General features: G+C 32.9%; 1 protein-coding gene across 1 annotated transcript; it reads right to left on the reverse strand.

The window, feature by feature from the left end:
* Positions 1–1,626: 1,626 nt before the first annotated feature.
* LOC149082619 (uncharacterized) lies at positions 1,627–19,575 on the reverse strand. The gene is made up of 3 exons (XM_089235883.1): positions 19,410–19,575; positions 14,280–15,329; positions 1,627–6,596 (listed from the first exon to the last, which is right to left on the reverse strand). The coding sequence occupies exons 2-3, from the start codon at positions 15,288–15,290 to the stop codon at positions 6,501–6,503; spliced, it is 1,107 nt and encodes a 368-aa protein (XP_089092009.1). The 5' UTR covers positions 15,291–15,329; positions 19,410–19,575; the 3' UTR covers positions 1,627–6,500.
* Positions 19,576–20,138: the final 563 nt, after the last annotated feature.

Here is a 20,138-nt window from a genome sequence, read left to right on the forward strand (position 1 = left end):
CACTCATTTATTTCACATTTTTTACATATATTTTTGATTCAATATGCTACCCTATGCCAGCATGAAGATTTACACATATCTCTGATGGTAATATTTTTACAAATTTTCAAAAAAGTGTATTAAAAACAGCTTTCGCACTAGATATTAATGTAATTTTTAAAAACATTCAATTCAAAATAGAGGAAACTGTTCAGTTCAGGAAATGAAGCAAAAGATTGATATTTCATTGACTCAACCCTATTTAAAATTAATATTCAAATTTTAAAAAATAAAAAAAATAATAAAATTTTAAATTTTAAGAAATTAAAATTTCAAAATTCTAAATTGTCTTTATCTTTTTTTCTAAAGAGTATTTGCTTTTAATAAAGAATATTTGCCTCTGATCACGTCGAACTTAAACAACTGCAATGAAACTTGAAATAATATCTTCTGAATTCGCAAGAATTTCGGTTGTAGTTAGTTCCTATCAAAATTTAATTTTTCAATCTAGTTTCACATTCTACGACTGATGATAAAAATGTGTATAATTTCACTCTGGACTTGGTGAAAAATCATATCTACACCAAGAAGATTGATAGACCACAAGAAGTTGATCGCTGAATCAAATTTTAACTGAGCTTGAGATGTTAAACTCTTATTTGAAAAAATATGGTTATGGGTTTGTATGTCTTGCTCAAGATCACAACACAGTCCTTTCAAGTTCGGTTTTTAATCCTAGATTTTGCAAACACATACTGACTATAATCCCTAAATTGATCTGAGTGAGAAGAAAAACACAGTGATAATGGCCTTTTATTATCACTGTGTCTTTTTTCTCACTCAGATCAATTTAGAGATTATAGTCAGTATGTGTTTCTAAAATCTGGGATTAAAAACCGAACCTGAAAGGAATGTGTTTTAACTAAAAAGGAAAGAGAATTCAATTTTTCTTACACGTTAAAATGTTCACAATATCCCCCACAATTTCCTCAATTTATGAAATATCAAAGGATTTTCGAAATCGGAATCATGGTTTTTTTTTTCTTTCAACTGCCTCATTCATAACTAATATAGACGAAAATTTAGAGTTTTGTTCTCGCAAAGAGTGAATATCGTCTCCCTTATGTTGGAAACACCGAATGTGAAAATTTTCACTTTTTTGTGTTTGCCATCTGGTTGAATCACATTGCAAAGTTTTTCCCAGAAATGCGAATGTATATCGCCTACTAAAACACATTACAAAACATTTTAGGAAAATAACATCCAGAGTAATATGGGTAGAGTAAACATTCAAACATCATTTCAAAAGTTTTTGAAATTGGCATATACGACCATTCATGTTTCTGGCATAAGGGGGACGATATGCAAATGAGTTTCGGGGATATATTCTATTTATATACAATTTATAACATTTTTTTGCCGTTTGGCTCATTTTTTTAATTTAACTAGGTTTTTTTCCCTAAAAGTTCAATATCAATTCTTTCAAATTTCTGTAATCTTTTGCCGTTCCTCTTGGTGTTATTTATACATTTATTGCCACCAAATTGTAACAGACTTATGGCCTGGTAATAAAATTCTTTCTACCTCTCTGATAAAAAAAAAGTGTAGCATATTCTGATCGAGAAATGAATGAATTCTAAAACAACGTTTTTAATACTGCTCCATTCAATTTATTCATCCAATAATAATATATATAAAATACTGCTTCTTGCAACAACATACAACACACGTCTTTCACAACGTTCTACTTTTGATCTTGAAAGATCACGTATACACAACACATACTGATAACACCACGTTCTCGATATGCACCGTATCATATAAGCCATGTCATTTTTTTCCTCGAACATTCAAGATAGATTAATAAACTCTCATTATAACTACAATAAACAATATTGCTATTCTACTACTACATATATAATAACAATCACGAACACTAATAATGAATACAGAATCTCAATTAATATAATAATATACACATATTGATTTTTTTAAGCGACATTTCTTTCAGAGCGTATAGTGCTGCTATACTTGTGTATGTACTTTTTTTTTTGTCACAGAGAAAATATCACATAAGTTTCAACAACAACAACAACAATACACATGATCACCATATAATAGCTTTTAATTGGATATAGTTGCTGCTGCCACGTCATCATCATCAGGATAAGAAACACTAAAAAAACTGTCTATCGTACACACGTTCAAAAATTTATGGTTAATATCCCATATAATCACAAATTTTAGAGCGTGTGTGCAATTTTTTTAAATTTTTGTAATTATTATAAATATTTTTGGAATAATGTTACTACATCAAATATTGATGTATAAGTGGAGAATATCAGGCTACGAGATTGGTTTTCATGTTATTTCATGTCTAAGGATCGGTAACTATAGCATCTAACTCGAGTATACAAATTTAATACTTAGTATGAATGCATGAAATTCGTTAAAGATTTAAAATTAAGCTAATCAGATAATCATCTTCTTGATGCTTTTATGATTCGCCATGTTGTGGTCCACGTTTGCTGCACGATTATTTTTAATCAGTCATGGCCTTTTTGATTGATTTCTTTCGTTTTAACATCAGGTATTCAAGTCATATTTAAAATTGGTAATTACGCGTATTACTATTTTATGACTACCGATAACTAGACGCCGTATCATAACAACTGTCACTGACGAACAGTTGAAGCGCTAATATTCATAAAGAAACCTGAATATTTTCTTAACATGATTTGTATTAATGTTTAGGACAACTTTGAATAGTTAGTTCACGAAATTCATAATTCGGTTCAATGATGGTAATTGAGAAGTTCATGTTCCGTTACCCGTTTTTAAATGAACGGAAATAGTGGACAGATTAATTTGTTCGGTATCTTTTTTTAATCTATATAATTATATAGAGTTGGTTAATTTAATTATAATTAAAAATGCTTTTAAATACAACAATGCTTTTAGAAATTCAACAACGGTTTTTGGAATTTTTATATGGATGTTTCTTAGGCAAATAATTTCCAAACAATGCCTGAACGAGTGTGTAACAAGGAGGTTTATTTTATAGTCCGGGATGTATGAAAAACAATTAAAAATTTATTAGATGGTCTTATAGTGTGTTTTTTTACTATTATTACCTACTGAAATATTTATTCTTTCAGTAACCAAAATTGAAAATTTTTTTTACGATGAAGAAGAAATATAATCGGCTATTCAAGTTTATTTTCCTCTTCTTTATTCGTCATTCCAAAATATATTCTGAAAACTCATACATTTCTTCTAAGAAAAACGGAATAAACTCCCTAGATCTTGATAAATATTTCACTTTCCATAAAAGGAAAATAAAACGAATTTTCAACATCAGGATGAAAATATTTTGCAGTGATACTTTAGAAGCTCTCAATACATATATTTCTAACTCAAACGTGAGAAGAATGGGAAGGACTTCATTCCACAAGTGCATACAACCATTTCTATATTATTCAAAAGTAGCATATTTTTTGTTTCAGGTATCAATCAACACGTAATTTGAAATACCACATTAAAAAAATTTAATAACGAAAACGTTTATTTTATTTCCATTATATTACAATACTCACAAATATAGACATCAATTCGGCAAAAGATTGAAAGAAAACGTTCCAATCCAATAGAAAATAACGATGAAAATCATTATTATAAGAATTCATATTTAAGCTCAATTTACTTTAGAATAACATTTAAAATTTTATGTAAAAAGAAAAAATTAACAATATAATTGAATTTTTGCATTACCGAATACAAGTCTGCTTGCGTTCATTATTGTTACAAATTTAATGCTTAATTTTTATTTACATTTTTCGTTCGAGTTCCAAACAATCAAGAGATTTTTGAACAGACTTAATTTTGTAATTCACTTAAGTTTAAGATTTTCCAAATTATTCCCCGGTACATATAAATTAATAAAACTGACCAAGTAATTTATGTTTAAAAAAATATAAAATTCAAATATTTCTGCATTTTTTAAAATCATATAACTGTGTTTATCTCTGAATAACAGTCATGTTTGATTGAATAATTTCACTACAACCCTCTTTCACTAATTAATAATTCTACAATGAAAACAATTTTGAAGAGTTATTACATTTTGTTAAATTTACTTCTATTCATATGTATTCTATAGGAAATCTTTTGTGCGTTTTTAAGATAAATCATTTCATTGCACGAGATATGTTTCGTTTTGATATATGCCGTTATTTTTATTGTATTTTAGGATTGCATTTTTTGAGAAATCTACATGTGTTACGATAATACAATTTTTCTCAAACAAAGCAGTGCTAAACCGATTTTTGATTGCTAAATTAAATTAAGTTTCAGTTTATTTCATGTTAAAACCATTCTCGCATATGTGAGACGAACATTTTAAATATGTGTTATCAATTATTAGAACTTTTCTCTCTCTCTCTCTCTCTCTCTCTTCCCAGTTTGTACAATAAGTATGAATCATCCTTTTAATGTTTCATGATCAAGTTTAATGTTTTCAAATTAAGGCCAAAGGTTATATTACATGATTTTTCTCGTTATTAATACTATTTATGAGCCTGGTTTCTTTAGAAGCTTTCTTGAAAACATTCGAGCTGCAACTGCACTTGCATAACTTCTTATTACATACATGAATATATGTATATATAACGGCAAAATATATCATAGAGAATCTCCAGATACAGAAAGTCGAACACGTTCTCTGGTTAAGCACTCAAATTGATGAAATAATGGTAAGAACCTTCAGACCAATAAATTAATGGTTTTAGCTCAGCAAGTTCATAAAAGTCCGAAAATGATCAATTTCGGGTTTTACAGACAATAAACATTAGAACTTTTTTGTTTAATATTATTAATTAATTATTCATAATCATACATCTATTTATCAATTTTATACATCAAGCATTTTTGGTCAATTAGCAACTTCCTGTGTTAAAACCTAGGAATTTACCATGTTATTTATTATGTTTCAAGAATAACGCATCTAAAAGTTCAAAATCATGAATTACGTTTCAAAAAAAAATTTAGATACATTAAATTATAATGAATTAAATATTTTTTCTTGTAAGTATTAATGGAATTTATTTATGTCATAAAAGAAAACTGAATACACTTTTTCTATTTGTATTCATTCTATTATTTTCATTAAAAAATCGAGCCAAAATGCTGAAGAAAAAATGAGTAGTAATTAAGGAAAAAATCACTAATTAGTATTAAAAAAATGGCATTTTTTCAGAAATGATTAAAAATTTCTTTTTTGATTCCGTAATCAATATTTTTTTTATAATAAACTGAAAAATTGTTAATTCAACTTCATCATTTGTGTTACATCAATCTTGTTTCACAGTTAAAATTTAGTTTTTTTTTCTACTGATCAAAAAATACCAGTTAATTCTTTATTATTAACAAATTTACTTTTCTATAAATTATTAATATCTTTTAGTTATTGTAATATGTCACTTTTTCCTTTGAATATTAGAAAAATATAAAATAAATATTCTCAACGTGTGAAAGATACAAAAAATTTTCCAAGTCAGGTTTTTCTTCTTATTGGTACTTTAATCATATTAATTAAAATTTACAAGTTTACATAAATTAAGGATGATTCAAGTTAATTATTTGTACTTGAAGATGCATAATAAGTATTTATACTGTACTTCGAGATTTTACAAAATCCTGTTTTCTCTTCTTAATTATCATAATAAGAAACTGAATTAAACATGTTTGATAGATGCCAATTGATGGTTAGAGAGAGATAGAGTGAGAGTGTTTTCTTAAACTTTTTAGAACATCACTGATAGTAAAAATTTAAGCTGATATAAGTTCTTTTATTCTAAGTGTTAAGATTTCGATGGTATGTTAACCTATGATTGAAGTGTTTTAGCGTTTTAAAATTACCCACTTGTACATGATATGAGTCACTAACAACCTACACGACAAACACTAACGTATACATTTATGTATATACACCAAATATACAACACCAATGAGGTTATATATCCAATAATATCCACGAGTTTCTTCTCCTTGTTATTTGTTTAATAATGATTTTCATCACGGTCACAATACAGATACTTAACCAGCCATATGCTGTACGAGTTTTCACAATGTATACATATATACGCAGTCTTTATCATGTCATCATCGATTTATTATGATTAAGCCAGTGAGCGATTTTGATTAACGGAAAATTACATGTGAGCATTATTTTTGTTTTTTCCATTAGATACGGGAGGATGAAACGAGGATGAGGATTGGATGAAAGAAGGTACACATAAGTACTGTACGTAAGAAGCGGTATACACAGTATATATATGTATAAAAGCCTCAGTACCGGATCGGTTGGATGTCCAGACAGTGACAGAGATGGCGACGACGAATTCAGGAAGACATTTCCGCCGTCGATATACAATATTTTTGTGTTTTTAATACAGACCATTGGCGATAAAGTCTGGGATTAAAATAGAGTTTCCAGAAAGAATTCGAGAAACACATTTTTATTTTTACATGTTTCTGAATTTAAGGCTCTCCAGCTGCTCGGTGAGAGGATCATTGACTTGCTTGGAGGACATCATTCTTTCAATTAGCGAGAATGCATCCTGAATTGAAAGAGAAAGAATAAAATATCAATTTATAGCGAATAATGCGACACATTGAGAGATTTTTTTTTTTAAATCGGTGTTTTACGAGGGTTGTTTGATATGTAAGGTAAATTTATAATAGATCAGCTCACGATAACTTTCAAATTATTACAACTGTAATTATAACTCCCCAAAATGTTTCACAGCAAGTTAGATCACAAAGAGCAGGGGTGCAGAACCTCTGGTTCTCGGGCCAAATGCGGCCCGCTAACGAATTTCATCGCGAAATTTGATCCCGTAGAAAAGTATCAATATACACTGACCGATTGCCTTCATAAGTATACGTAAAATTCGGATCCAAAAAGGATATCATCAATTATTATCAAAAAAAATTCTGATTATTTAGGGAAGATATCAATTACAGCCAAAAAAAAAAAATACTCAGAGGCAATTGAAGTTGCTAATTACAGCTAATAAATTGTCAAAAGTCAGTAATGTTGCCAACTATCGCTGAAATAACTGAAAAATTTAGCGCCGATGGCGGAAAATGACGGCTACTGCATGTCGCGATGAGTAAAAAAGAAATTCATCAAAAAATCGTATGTGTTGGACAAATATGTAGGATGAATATATTTAGGTGACTATATAATTGTGACAGAGTCATAATAAAATTTATGTCATGAAAATAATCTGAATTCTTGATTCCAAAAGTTTGCCTCGTTGAAAATATGGGCAAAAACGAGACATTTTCTCAGAAAAGGGTCGGTATGAATTACAACATACGGTATGTATGAAGGGTCGGTATGAATTACAACATACGGTATGTATGAAGGGTCGGTCAGAATTACAGGGATGTCCCGTAAAGTATAGTTCATATGGTCACCCTATATATACAAGTCTAACATTTCGATCTGAAAATAGTGAAAAGCTGCCCAGATAAAAGCTGAATTAGAATGAGTTCATGGGGGACTCTGCAACACCAATAACGACCATTTATTTTAGGACCAAGGAATTCAAACGGGACGAACGTCTTAGTGAGCCCGGTTTAGAGCACCATAATAGAAATAATTAAAGAAGTCCAAGGTATCATTATGGAAGATCACAGATTGAAGATGATTGAAATTGTTGCCCTGTCTTTTTTGAGACCAACAAAAGAAATCCCCCGTTTCCAAGTGCAATATTCGCAGAGATATTTGAATTCTAAGATCGCTGAAAATGATAGGAATAATCGCATAAAATAACGAACAAGTTCATTCTACGCTTCATATGTATCCCTCATTTTCAACGATTTTCGAATTCAAATATGTCAGCGATATTCTACTAAAAAATCATGGAATTATTTGGGACAGGGCAACAACTATTTCCAATTGGGTTTTCTTAGGACGGGTGACCATGTAAAAAGTCAACCTTTTTTATTTCAATAACCATACAACCCCTTGCAAAATGAATGACGTATTTGAGTTGTACACGTTATTTGGATATTTTTTCCTAATTGGAAGTATGCCTCTAGGATCAACGGTTCGCCAAGGAGCCTAGCACCACCGGTTCGCAATGAGGCAAGGAAAATTATGGAATCACCGTCTATTGACCGTAACGTTATATTTCTGGGAAATTTGAAAGGTCAGCTAAAGATGACTTTCTTCCTTCGTCTGAATGGCGCAGAGGTAAAATGCTCATCTTCCGCTCTAAAGGTTACCGTTAAGATTCATAGGTTCGAATCCGGGAAGGAAAATCAGAATCAAGTTTTTTGCTACCGATCCTGGGGCGACCACGGATAGATGGCGTCTTCATTTCCCACCCAACTCAACTAGTTGGAAATTGCCGTATGGCGGAATATATATGACCGGAATCGGTGTGCGGTAAAGCAGCTAAAGATGAAACGGCTAAGATTGACGCACAAAAGAAAGCCTTTCACACCAAACCAATGCTCCCTCTCACAAGTACACTATTGCAATATTAAAATCGCATGAATCACGCTTTGCATCAATCTCCCATCCACCAAGTTCTATGGATTTATCCTCCCACGCGACTTTTTCTTGCTCCCAATACTGAAAATTTCGCTTGTTGGAAAAAATTGTCTACTGTAAACGACATTTTTTTGAAGAGTAAGGGGAAAATGTAATTTTCTGACGGGATAAAGAAATTTGGACATCATTGAAAAAAAGTATGTGGAACTTGAAGGAGAGAATATTTTTGGAAAAAATTAGAATAGATTTGTTTTCAAAAATAATAGTAATAATAATAGTAACATTTTTTAATTTGCTTTTTTATCAAACGGTCCTCGTAGTTAATGAACTGTTTTTGAATAAGTAGATAGCGTCCCAGAAATAAATCCCCGAACACAGATAAGTTGGGCGTTGGCCCCCACCTCCCCTGCAATAAACTAATGATCCCGTAGCTTTCACTAATAAATTACGGCGGTCAAAGGCTATTGTTAGCTTATACTAGATATCGGAGGAGTCACGAAAATTCCGCTTTCAACGCTCCGTTAACGTTCTCAATGGGTGAAGAATATTGGTTAAGTTATTTCACGTTCGTGTCTATATTTGGAAGAAAAACTAAATGAAAAATCGCGATAGCAGATTTCGTCACGAAACGTCTATTTGGGAGCGTTTTGGAAAGATATGATTGATGATTAGAGTCAAGTAAGTAAGAGTGTGTGAAAATTGCAACGGCGATGTTCCGCATTTTTCCATATTTACACGTAATGTTATGGGTGTGGTTGGAGACAGTAATGAGGTTGCGTATAGTTCTATAAATATGACATAAAAATTTTTACGGTATGTGGTGCCAAAACCTGAGTTGTCCAAACACAATGAAGTTTTTAGAATAAAAATAACAGCGAGCTGGAAAGTCAGGCAAATCAGAATTAAGTCAGGGGAAATTGAAAATGGTCAGGAACATTTTATAAAGTCAGGGAATGATGTGAACATTTTATAAAATCAGGGAATGATGTGAACATTTTATAAAAGTCCGGGAATTATGCGAATATTTTATAAGAGTCAGAGAATTATGCGAATATTTGATAAAGGTCAGGGAAAAATTCTGTGCGAAGGGAAAAAAATCGAAACTAGAAAAACATTGGGAAGGTTTGGACATTGAATTATGTTCCTTTTCTCAGATTTTGTCGAAGAAATTTTCGAGTGTGGGTCAGGGAAAGTGTAGGCAATTTTCGAGTTTCGATCAAAGAAAGTCGAGAAATTTTGTAAGTTTTTAGTCAATTAAAATCGATGGAATTTTCGAGTGTAGGTCAGGAAAAATCTAACAATCATTCAAGTTGTGGTCAAGGAAAGCCGAGAAATCTTTTTTTTTAGTTTTGGTCAGTTAAAGTCAAAAGAACTTTTGAGTTTTGATTAGGGAAATTTCTGAGTTATTGCCAGGAAAATTATCAAGCAGATTTTGTTGGAGACCCTGAATAATAATCTAACTCGGTTGTAACAACATTCAGTAGACAATGAAGTCGTGCCGTTATAACCGAGGTTGAAATTCTCGAGATAGTACACCGAGGTAGGGAAATTACAAAAATACCAATTGGTTGCCCGTATCTATTGTATCCAAAGACATCTACCATTCAATATACGGGGTGCATAGCTACCAGCACGCACCTCATTTTAATGGCGAACCGTTGATCCTAGGCATACTTCCAATTATAAAAACTAACCAAATAACGTGTAGATCTCAGATACGTCATTCATGTTGCAAGGGGTTGTACAGTGGTTGAAATAAAAAAATTAACTTTTTATACGAAATAATATATTTTTGTATACCTGTGCATTAAAAAGTTATTGCCCTGTCTCACTTGAGGCCGACAGTAAAAACCCATGTTTTCAAGTACACTATTCTGTGAATTATTTGAATTCAAAAAACAAAGAAAAGTTGGGAAAAAACGGAAAAAATGGGTATATAACGCGTTTTACCCACGAGCTAATAACCAAGAGAGTTCTTGACGTTTCATTGAAGTTATAAGTATGGTTTATTACCATCATTCTCTATGGGAATCAGACGGAACTGCCAATTTTGGACGTTATATCTGAGATGTCATTACAATCGACGTCGTTATAACTGAGTTCAGCTGTACTTTTTCGGACGTGATTTCTTGTAGATATTTGTGAAAATAATCTTTTTTTTGCGTAAGTCACTGAGTTCCCTCCCGTTTCATAGTGTTGTACGGATATCTACAAGAATCAAATTATTTGTCATGACGAAGATAAGAATCTCGGGATGAAGAACCAACATATAACGCACTGGGGAAAAATCTTATTTTCCTCCAACGGAAATGACATCTTTAGATGCAGGGTTCGGATGAAAGCAACGATGCATTTCTTTCGTTCATCGACTAAGTACGTATAAGAGATGCTTTAAGTCATTTTCTATCTCGCGTGAAATAGCAAAAGAGGAGATTGATCTAGAAGAACCACTTCTCGGTGATGCTTGCTTTTCCTATATTTTTTTTGTTTCCTGCAAAAAGAAATCGACTGCTTTCGCTATCATCCAATCTATTTGCGCAAATCCGTAAAAGGAAAAAAAAAGTCATGGTTCTTGTTTTCGCAAAGTAATGTAAATGATTGCTTTTTGGATTCTGTTCAACCGTGTCTCTCCACCCTTTCGAAGTTCTCTAAGATGAATTCCGTTTTCCTGTTTGCCAGACTTTATCTATGGATTCCCTGTGTTATGTTTACACGGAGAGGAATAAATGTTGTTTTCGCTTCATCTTGGTGATGTTGTAATATTTCTGGCTAATCACTCGTTTTTGCGATTCGAAGACAAATTCTGATGTATGTTCGTGGTAGTACGATAAAATGAAGCAATAACTCCATTTTCTGCCAAATAAGACGTATAAACCATAATCACCTTTCTTTTCTATATTTTAGTTATTAATGAACGCATAGAGTAAAGTATAGATGAGTAGAAGTCAGAAACACTGATAGCTGTAAATAAATTATTAATGCATCATAAAGCTTCTGCAAGATATACAGAAGTCCCTTCTTCCATACGGATAGATATTTTCCTTTAGATCTTCTGTAATCCCAGCAGAAGCTGTATGGTGCGTTAGTAATTTATTTTGAGCTATCAGTGTTTCCGACTTCTACTCATCTATACTTTACTCTAGGCTTTCGCCACTTCTATTCATGTAATAGAGTAAATCAAGTGAATCTGACGTATGAAATAGCCCATTAAATCCGAAGAGCTTCCTAACTCGGAGTTTTCAATTGTATTCTTCAGGTCTATCTGTAGTGAAATATATGCACATGCTCAGCCAAATGACCACTTCAGTTTCTGTTGGTGTTAACTAAAATGCGATAGATTTGTAGGAACCGATCAAGCTCATCGCAAGTTTTCAACTACACGGTGTGTATAGGAAAGTTTCTTTATCCTGGAATAACTTACGAACCATTGATCCAGAAAGCATACTTCCAGTTATAAGAAGTATCCAAATAACGTGTAGAACTCAGATACGTCATTGCAAGGGGTTGTTTAGTTATTAAAATAAAAATTTTAACTTTTTATACGGACATCCTGTGCTCAAGAAACCAAAACCCACAATTACAAAGTTATTGCCCTATCTCTTCTGAACCAGGAAAAAAAATTCCACGTTTTTAGTAGAATGTCGCTGACATATACGGGACTGTGTGAAGTGTAGAATGAGCTTCTCCATTATTTTATGCGGTTCTTCCCATCATTTTCAGCAATTTTTGAATTCAAATAGCTCAGCGAATATTGCACCTAAGTATTGCACTAAAGCTCAGGAAAGACAAGGCAAAATTTTTGTGATCGGGTTTTTTAGGACAGTTGGTGACCAAATAAAAAGATAACTTTGTCATTTCTATAAGAACCCTTTGAAATAACTTTATGAATGACGTATTTGAGGTCTACGCGTTATTTAGATACTTTTGTAATTGGAAGTATGCTTCTAGGATCAACAGCTTCGGGTTATGTCAGGGTAAAAGGGACTTCTTTCCTATGCACCTTGTATTTTTGTCATGCACCCCACCCCCCCCCGTCTGACGGAATGTAGAGATGTAGGAAACGATAGCCGTAAAGTGTACTTGATTAAGTCCCCCCCCCCCCACAAGAGCATCATTATAACCCTTACGAATTGAAGACATTTTTTGCAAAAAGATCACATCTGCAATACATTCTCAAAAAGTACGAATATCTTGCCCCACGTGGTCGTAAAATGTTTTCTTTCCTATACCAGTGAATGTTCGAACACAAATTTTTCGCCAACTACGAGTAGTAATGGAAATCTAGAATGAAAGAGCTGGATTCTGTGGTGTTTCCATAAAATACGCAATACTCTGAAGTTCTCTTGACGAGACTTACCTGTAATTTCGTTTAAGTAATGTGTTGAATAAATCTCTGTTAAGTTTCGCTATGATTTCTATCAAGAATTCAAAGTTCTTCAAATTTAATATTACTCCGATCAATGAATGAAGTCTCGAAGGATGTGTAATTAGTAATTATATTATCTTTAAAACTGGTATTACATAAGTTGTTTGCTGCAGTAAAAGTCAGTCCGCGCTATATTACAAGGTAACTAAACGTGAATGGTACAAAAAAAACAGCGACGCCTGAGGCAGCTGTAATTAATTTATTCCACTTACATCAACATATTGTGCGAGATTAACTCCTCAAATTTCATTTAGCAACACTTAAAAGCTGTTATCTCCTAAATGTTCACTGGAAGCTATGTCATTCCGAGTGAAAGAATAAGCTAAACAAAAAGCTTACCATCTAATATGCATGCAAAAACTTCAACAATTTGTGCTTTTTTTTTTTCACTAATTTGAAAGTAGTTAAAAAAAATCACTCTCATGGGATTTGCATACTCCCAAATTAGTAAAAAAAATCACAAGGCGTTGAAATTATTGCATATTAGAGCACACGATAAGCTTTTTCGTTCAACTCATGCTTTCATTTTGAATGACAGAGCTCCCAGTGAACATTTTGGAGATGACAGCTTTTCAGTGTTGCCAAATGAAACCTAGAGAGTTAATCTTTCATATTATGTTGATATGTGTGGAATAATTAAGTACAGCATCCAAGGGCATGTGTGTTGTTGTCCCCCCCCCCATTTCGGTTCTACCTGTATAATGACTAGATTTTTCACTGCTTTTAAGCGTGTAAGCAAGAAGCATTTATGTGACCAGAGTATTGTGCGCTTCTTTTTAATAAAATCCGTCTTTTCGCGCGAGTTGAAAAAGAAAATACAAAATCATTCTTTTTGTAGAGAGATCTTGTTTATATGTTGTGTTACTTTTTTCACCGTCAAAAGTTGCAGTTAATCTCATTCATCCAGGAGGTATCTACATTTTACCACAAGCATGTCAACCTGCGGATAGCGCAGTAGGCTATTCAAATTGAGATGCTAAAGTTAAAAAAACCATTAGCGAAATAATTTTTTTTTGTCTTGAATAATATCTGTACGAGTTTCCAAAAAATTAGTTAATTCATTAATTAAATGATCACAACTACTTATCAACTGATCGATGAGAACTGATAGGAAGCAGAGTAATAGGCTAAAATTACAGGTTTTAATTAAAGTTTTCTCTGATCCAGATGTTTATTGCGGTTCGCACAATTTCCAAGTAATATTAATTACAAAATCCTTTTTTTAGACATGTTTTTCTCTATAATATTTAGAATTTAAAATAAAAGTGCGCGTGCGTATGTGTGTGGATAAGGGAAATCGAATCTTACCTTGCTCTTGTTGGAAGTGTCTTTCCCTCTGGACATCTGCTCTTCCAGGGAAGTCATCGGAGATTTTTGTGCTGAGTTTGATGCCTGCCTGTAGAAAGGATATTCTTTCTGTCCTTGCTGGGATGATGACGATACGAAAGGGTTCCATTGTCCGTTCTGAGTTGGAGCCGGTGACCGCCTTGCAATGCTGAACTGGGGGAATCTCTGGACCGCTGGCCGGAGTTTCAGGGGCGATGGAGTAGATGCCGGTGCCGGGACTGCTGGAGCGGCCGCTGCTGAAACAGAGGATGATGATGCGGCGCCTGGGGTTGCCGTAGAAGCTTCTGGAATCGCGGGTACAGGTGCTGGGGTGGATGGAACTTGTTTCTGGAATGAACTGGATTCGTTTTGGATTTTTGTTTGGTCTTTCTGCCGGGGCTGCTGCTCTTGTTGTTGCTGATCCATAGAGCTGTAGGAATTGGGAAAGTCTTGGCTTCTCCTCTGGACTTCCGCAAACTCATTGTCATCCAATTCCGGTTGAAGTCCCGTCAAGAAATAATTGACCATCATGTCGTTGTACAAGTCTCCGTCGGTCTCCGGAACATCGGCGTCCTGTTGGATGGCATACGGCTCGCTCCGGTAAGTTTTTCCGTAGACGGGACTTAAGTCTCCATCATAGTCGTAGGCCATGTAATCGTTATCTTCTGCGGCGGCGGCGGCTTGTTGGACCGGGATCGTTTCTTCCGACCATCTGGATGGCAGTACGTACACCTCGCCACTCGGGAGCCTGTACGCTGCCGGTGCTACGGATTCCTGAGCTACATAAGGGTAAGGTGGAACTTGAGCATCTACTTGAGGGAAGTATCGCGTTATCGGTGCAGGGATTCTCGATTCGAAATCAACGGATCGCCTTACTGGAACTCTTCGGATCATGTACCTCGGATCGTAAGAAATAATGTGGTTGTAGGCGGCATCTATTCCGAAGATATTCAAGATGAATGACGATGCGATTACGAGTTGCAAGAAATACATTTTCAGCTGTTCCCTGTTATTCCTTTACTTGGTAAAGATCTGTAAATGTATCAAAATAAACAAGAAAAATGGAAATGAACCGAAAATCCGGTAATTCAGAGAAACTTAAAATATATGCAGTTTTAAATCAGATGGTATTTAAATTAAATTTGAGTAGGCTTCCTTTCTGAATGTCTGAATTTCCGGTGCTTGAAAAACATTGACGTGTTAAATGGTTCCTCAGAAATTTTGTTTAATAGTTTCGGTGATAGAAAATACCGTGTAACATTTGTCTTTCATCGCTTTTTCACACTACACACGTCCTTCTCTGCTCACGACTAATAATTAGACCGGGATCCCCCAAAATTTATAGCTCATTTTAAATAGTTTTTCCTATCATGTCTCTCTCACGTTTGGTTGGTGAAACAATCATTTCTTGTGGGGACTTTCCACTATCAAAGTGTGCTAAGCGCTCATCTTGAAATGACATCTGTGTTAGGGATTATTCTGATATAGACTGAGCTGGTATTTAACCCACGTTACCTCAGAGTATCCTTTGGTGCAGTTGTTAAATGTCTTACCGGATGGGCTTATCGCAACCATAACACGAGAGTATAACATTGATAGGCCACTGATGTATCAATTCCTTATTAAGGGAAATATCTCATACGACAATTGATTTTTTTTAATAAAGTGTTGAGCTAACAGTTTTGAAGAGTCTAATGCTTTTCATGTTCCACTTAATCTCATATTAGGGTGTGTTTCTTTTCTCCTGTTAGGGCAGAAGTCTTCAACCTTTCAGACATTGCCAGCCAAAAAAAAAAATTTCCACCGAGCTCGAGGGCCAAAATTTCAAAAATTCATACTGTGACATGTAATGGTGTCTTAACGTGTGGCCCCAACGGAGCTTACGGCTTCTAGTCAAGAAGAGGCCCTATGTTATTTTATAACTTTATTTGCTGTGAGACTTTCCCTTCATTAAATATGAGCTTTCATCAATTTTATTTCGTTTTTTCAGTAAATATAATTTTAATTCAATTCTGAAATAATTTTCACATTAAATATGAATTTTCATTAATTTAGAAATCCTTTTCTCGTTGAATATGGATTTCATCGATTCTGAAAATATTTCTGGAAATATTTTAATTGTGAAACTTTTGTGAAATTACTTCTTTCAATAATTACGAAATTGTTTTTCATCAGTTCTGAAACTATTTTTCTCATTAATTCTGAAACTATTTTCAAAATTAATTTTGAATTTTTTTTTCTCAATTCCAGAATTCATTTTTTCATTGAGATTTTTTTTCGGCAATTCTATCAATTCAGAAACTATACATGCCTTTTCATCCGCGGGCCACATCAAAAAGCTTCGTGGCCCGCAAGCGATACATTGAATACCCTTAATTTAAACAATCGTTTTGAGGAGAACGTTGCTTGAAACTCCTCCGCTTCTGAAAAATGATGGATGTCTTTTTTTCTTCCATTACAAATAGACTAGTTATTACCAACAAAAACCTTGGTTTGACAAGTACGACAGAACTGCCGCTTTCTTCAAATCGTATTTTATTATATATATATATATATATATGCAATCACCCTTATAAAGTTACCCCGTTCCTTCGAAAAATTTGTGATAGAGAAAAAAAAAATCTTCAATTCAAAAATTTCAATTGCAATGAATTGACGGAAATGTCAGCATTCCAGTGAAAATAGTGTTATTAAATATAGAAACTCTGCCGTGTATGTAATGAAAAATCCAAATGCATTTATACGTGAGACAATAAAGATATTTTGAGAAAAAGCATTCCAATGTACGATAAAGTCTCATAAAATGTAATTTGATGTCATAAAAATATTTTATCGTAGCTTTTCTGAACATGAAATTTATTTCGATTTACGAGATTGCGGTCGATTGATGAAAAAAAAGAAAGCCGAAATTCACAGTAAATCGTAAAATATCAGTTTATGTTGGAAAACGTTCTAAAGACAAAATTTTTTTCTCTTTCTTTTTTTTCTTCTTTTTTTGCGTGGAAACATCTGAGTGTCTCATGTGTTTTTTAATATTATTTTCCTCTTAGATTTTAGACATCTTCATTGGTCCCTGTGATGGATCATTCTAGAAGGCAGATGGAACTGTAATTGCGGCTCAAATCCGTAAAGTCATGAGTCTCGAGGGAAATAATTGCCTTCGAATTCTGGAAACGCTCTTTAAAAAAAGGGGGGTCAGTTTTCCAAAGCTACGAGTGTTTTATTGCATTCTTCCTGTTGAATTATAGTTGCTGTTCACTAAATGTCTTACTGAAAATTTCTATCTGGTTAAGGGGTGCACGTAATAGATCATTTTCCGGACCGTGATTTAGGTAAGACCATTCAATCATTTTATGGCACCATGGTCATTTTATATCTTATAAATCATTGAAACTGATTGCATTCCTTGTATCTCACTGAATCGGTAAACTCACAACTCAGTATGAGAACTTCCTGCAATAGTAATGGCCGTGTGGTCGTCTTTGCGCCATCTCTTTCTCCCACAAGTGGAATTATTTCCTATCAGAAAAATGCTGAGGAAGATTCACAAGGTTTCCTACTCATGATACTTAAAACTTCAAATGCTTCATTAACAAAAGTTATTTTGTCAATTAACCACAGCATAATCTAAAACAAGTATACTATGTAAATTTCCGTTCATACCGTCTTGAATGACGTAAGTTTCATAACAAAATCTGCTCATGAAACCAAAAATATATTTTCGATTTAAAAACTGCATGAGGCTTCTTTGCAAGAAAAGTATTAATGCAGCGGAAGCAACTGCCAGGGAGAAAAAAATGTAATGTCAGCATTTTTCGATCGTATTTCTGTCTTAGATTCTGACAAGGGCTGAGTGGGTATTGAACTCATGATACCACCGAAAACCATTGAGTATATTGGTATATTGATTGACGTATTGATTTGGACTACCGTGTCCAATAGCAAATTCATATGTATAACCAAAGAAAAAAAATAAACCCAAAAAGAGCTCTACCATACAAACTCAAACCCAAAATTAACGACTTCAAAATATATAATTTAATGTTATAATAAATATAAAATTACAAATATAAAACCACACAAAATATCCCTCTAAACAGAAATTTTTCAATAAATACGAAAATGAACGAAATTCTCATTTTGAACTTTTTTTATATTTTTAAAAATATATTTATGGACATATATTGTTTTATGTAAATAATTTTTTTAATTGATATTTTGATGAATTATTTTTTAAATGAAAATAATTATACTAAAATTATTTTAATTTCACAACAGTGACATTATAGATAATTTATAAGAGACAGAAATTGATTAAAAGGTATTAGATGAAAACAAAAATTTCACAGTGTTTGACAGAATTTTATTTTATTTTATTCATCTCTGAGGTTTTCAATTTAAATAATTGAGAAAATGAAAAACTGATCACCAAAATAACAGGAAAATTATTGTTAATTACCAAATTAAGTAAACAAAATTTCGGTCCCGTATCCGACGATATGTTTCATATATCACTGAAATTTTTAATTTCAATAATTTCAAAAATTAAAAGTTAAGTTCAAAATATTTTATGAAAAATTTATTGCAAATCATTTTATGAAAAATTTATTGCAAATCATTTTATGAAAAATTTATTGCAAATCATTTTATGAAAAATTTATTGCAAATCATTTTATGAAAAATTTATTGCAAATCATTTTATGAAAAATTTATTGCAAATCATTTTATGAAAAATTTATTGCAAATCATTTTATGAAAAATTTATTGCAAATCATTTTATGAAAAATTTATTGCAAATCATTTTATGAAAAATTTATTGCAAATCATTTTATGAAAAATTTATTGCAAATCATTTTATGAAAAATTTATTGCAAATCATTTTATGAAAAATTTATTGCAAATCATTTTATGAAAAATTAATTATCAAAATATTTTTTTTTAAAACTTTTTACCAAAATAATTTTTAATCATGTAAAAAAAAAAAAAAATCCACGAAAATAATTAAAAATTAACAACTAAAATAATTAAGCAACAAATTGTACAATAAATTTTTAATCTTATTTTTTATGAATTACTAATTAGAAATAGTTGAATGAAAAAGTTTTTACTCACAGTTTTTGCGTGTGTGTATATATGTGCCAACGACTAGAAAAACGAATCAATGAGCGGCTGAATTTTCGGCACACTTTCCAGTGGAGCTTCGGCTCAGCAAAGACACACAACAGAGATAGAGAGGAATTAGAGATGACCTGGTAAAATACCACGCTTTATATACACTCAAGGGATACAGCCACGTTGACGTAAGCTACAATCCGCCCACGCAAACTCTTCGCGGACGCCATCGATCGCAAAGTCCTGCCTACCTCTTTCCCCCCTCTCTCTACGTTTCCCCCACTCTCTCTACTCCACTGCCTTCATGTGTGATTCTTTCCTCTCTTATCTCCTTTTTTTTTCTTGTTCATTTATTACATTTCTTTTCTTTCCCCCTTTGGTATCCACGGATTCTCTCATTTGATTCCTACTACCGCCCCCTTTGGCACACGCATGCGAGGATAGAATTCCACGAAACGCGCATGTTCCCAAACAACTGGTCGCTGAAGAGAGACGAGGGTAGTGGGTACCCGAAACAGCTATAACAAAAAGAACTTTTTCGGGCGACAAATATTCAAATGTCGCCAAGATGGGAACAGATAACGCTAAAACTCTCTCAAATATCTCATATATTTAGTTCTATATATCTTGTTTTTAATAGGGAATACTTAAGATGTTTAGATGTGGCTTTCAATGGTAATTTTTTTTTTCTTGGGTATACTGTAACCGACGGAAGGGTGGTGTTGTGAT

The sequence above is a fragment of the Pholcus phalangioides genome, unplaced genomic scaffold, assembly GCF_987345545.1.
Source record: "Pholcus phalangioides strain wild (caught in Gottingen) unplaced genomic scaffold, Ppha-v1.0 ptg000009l_1, whole genome shotgun sequence".
Taxonomy (NCBI): Eukaryota; Metazoa; Arthropoda; class Arachnida; order Araneae; family Pholcidae; genus Pholcus; species Pholcus phalangioides.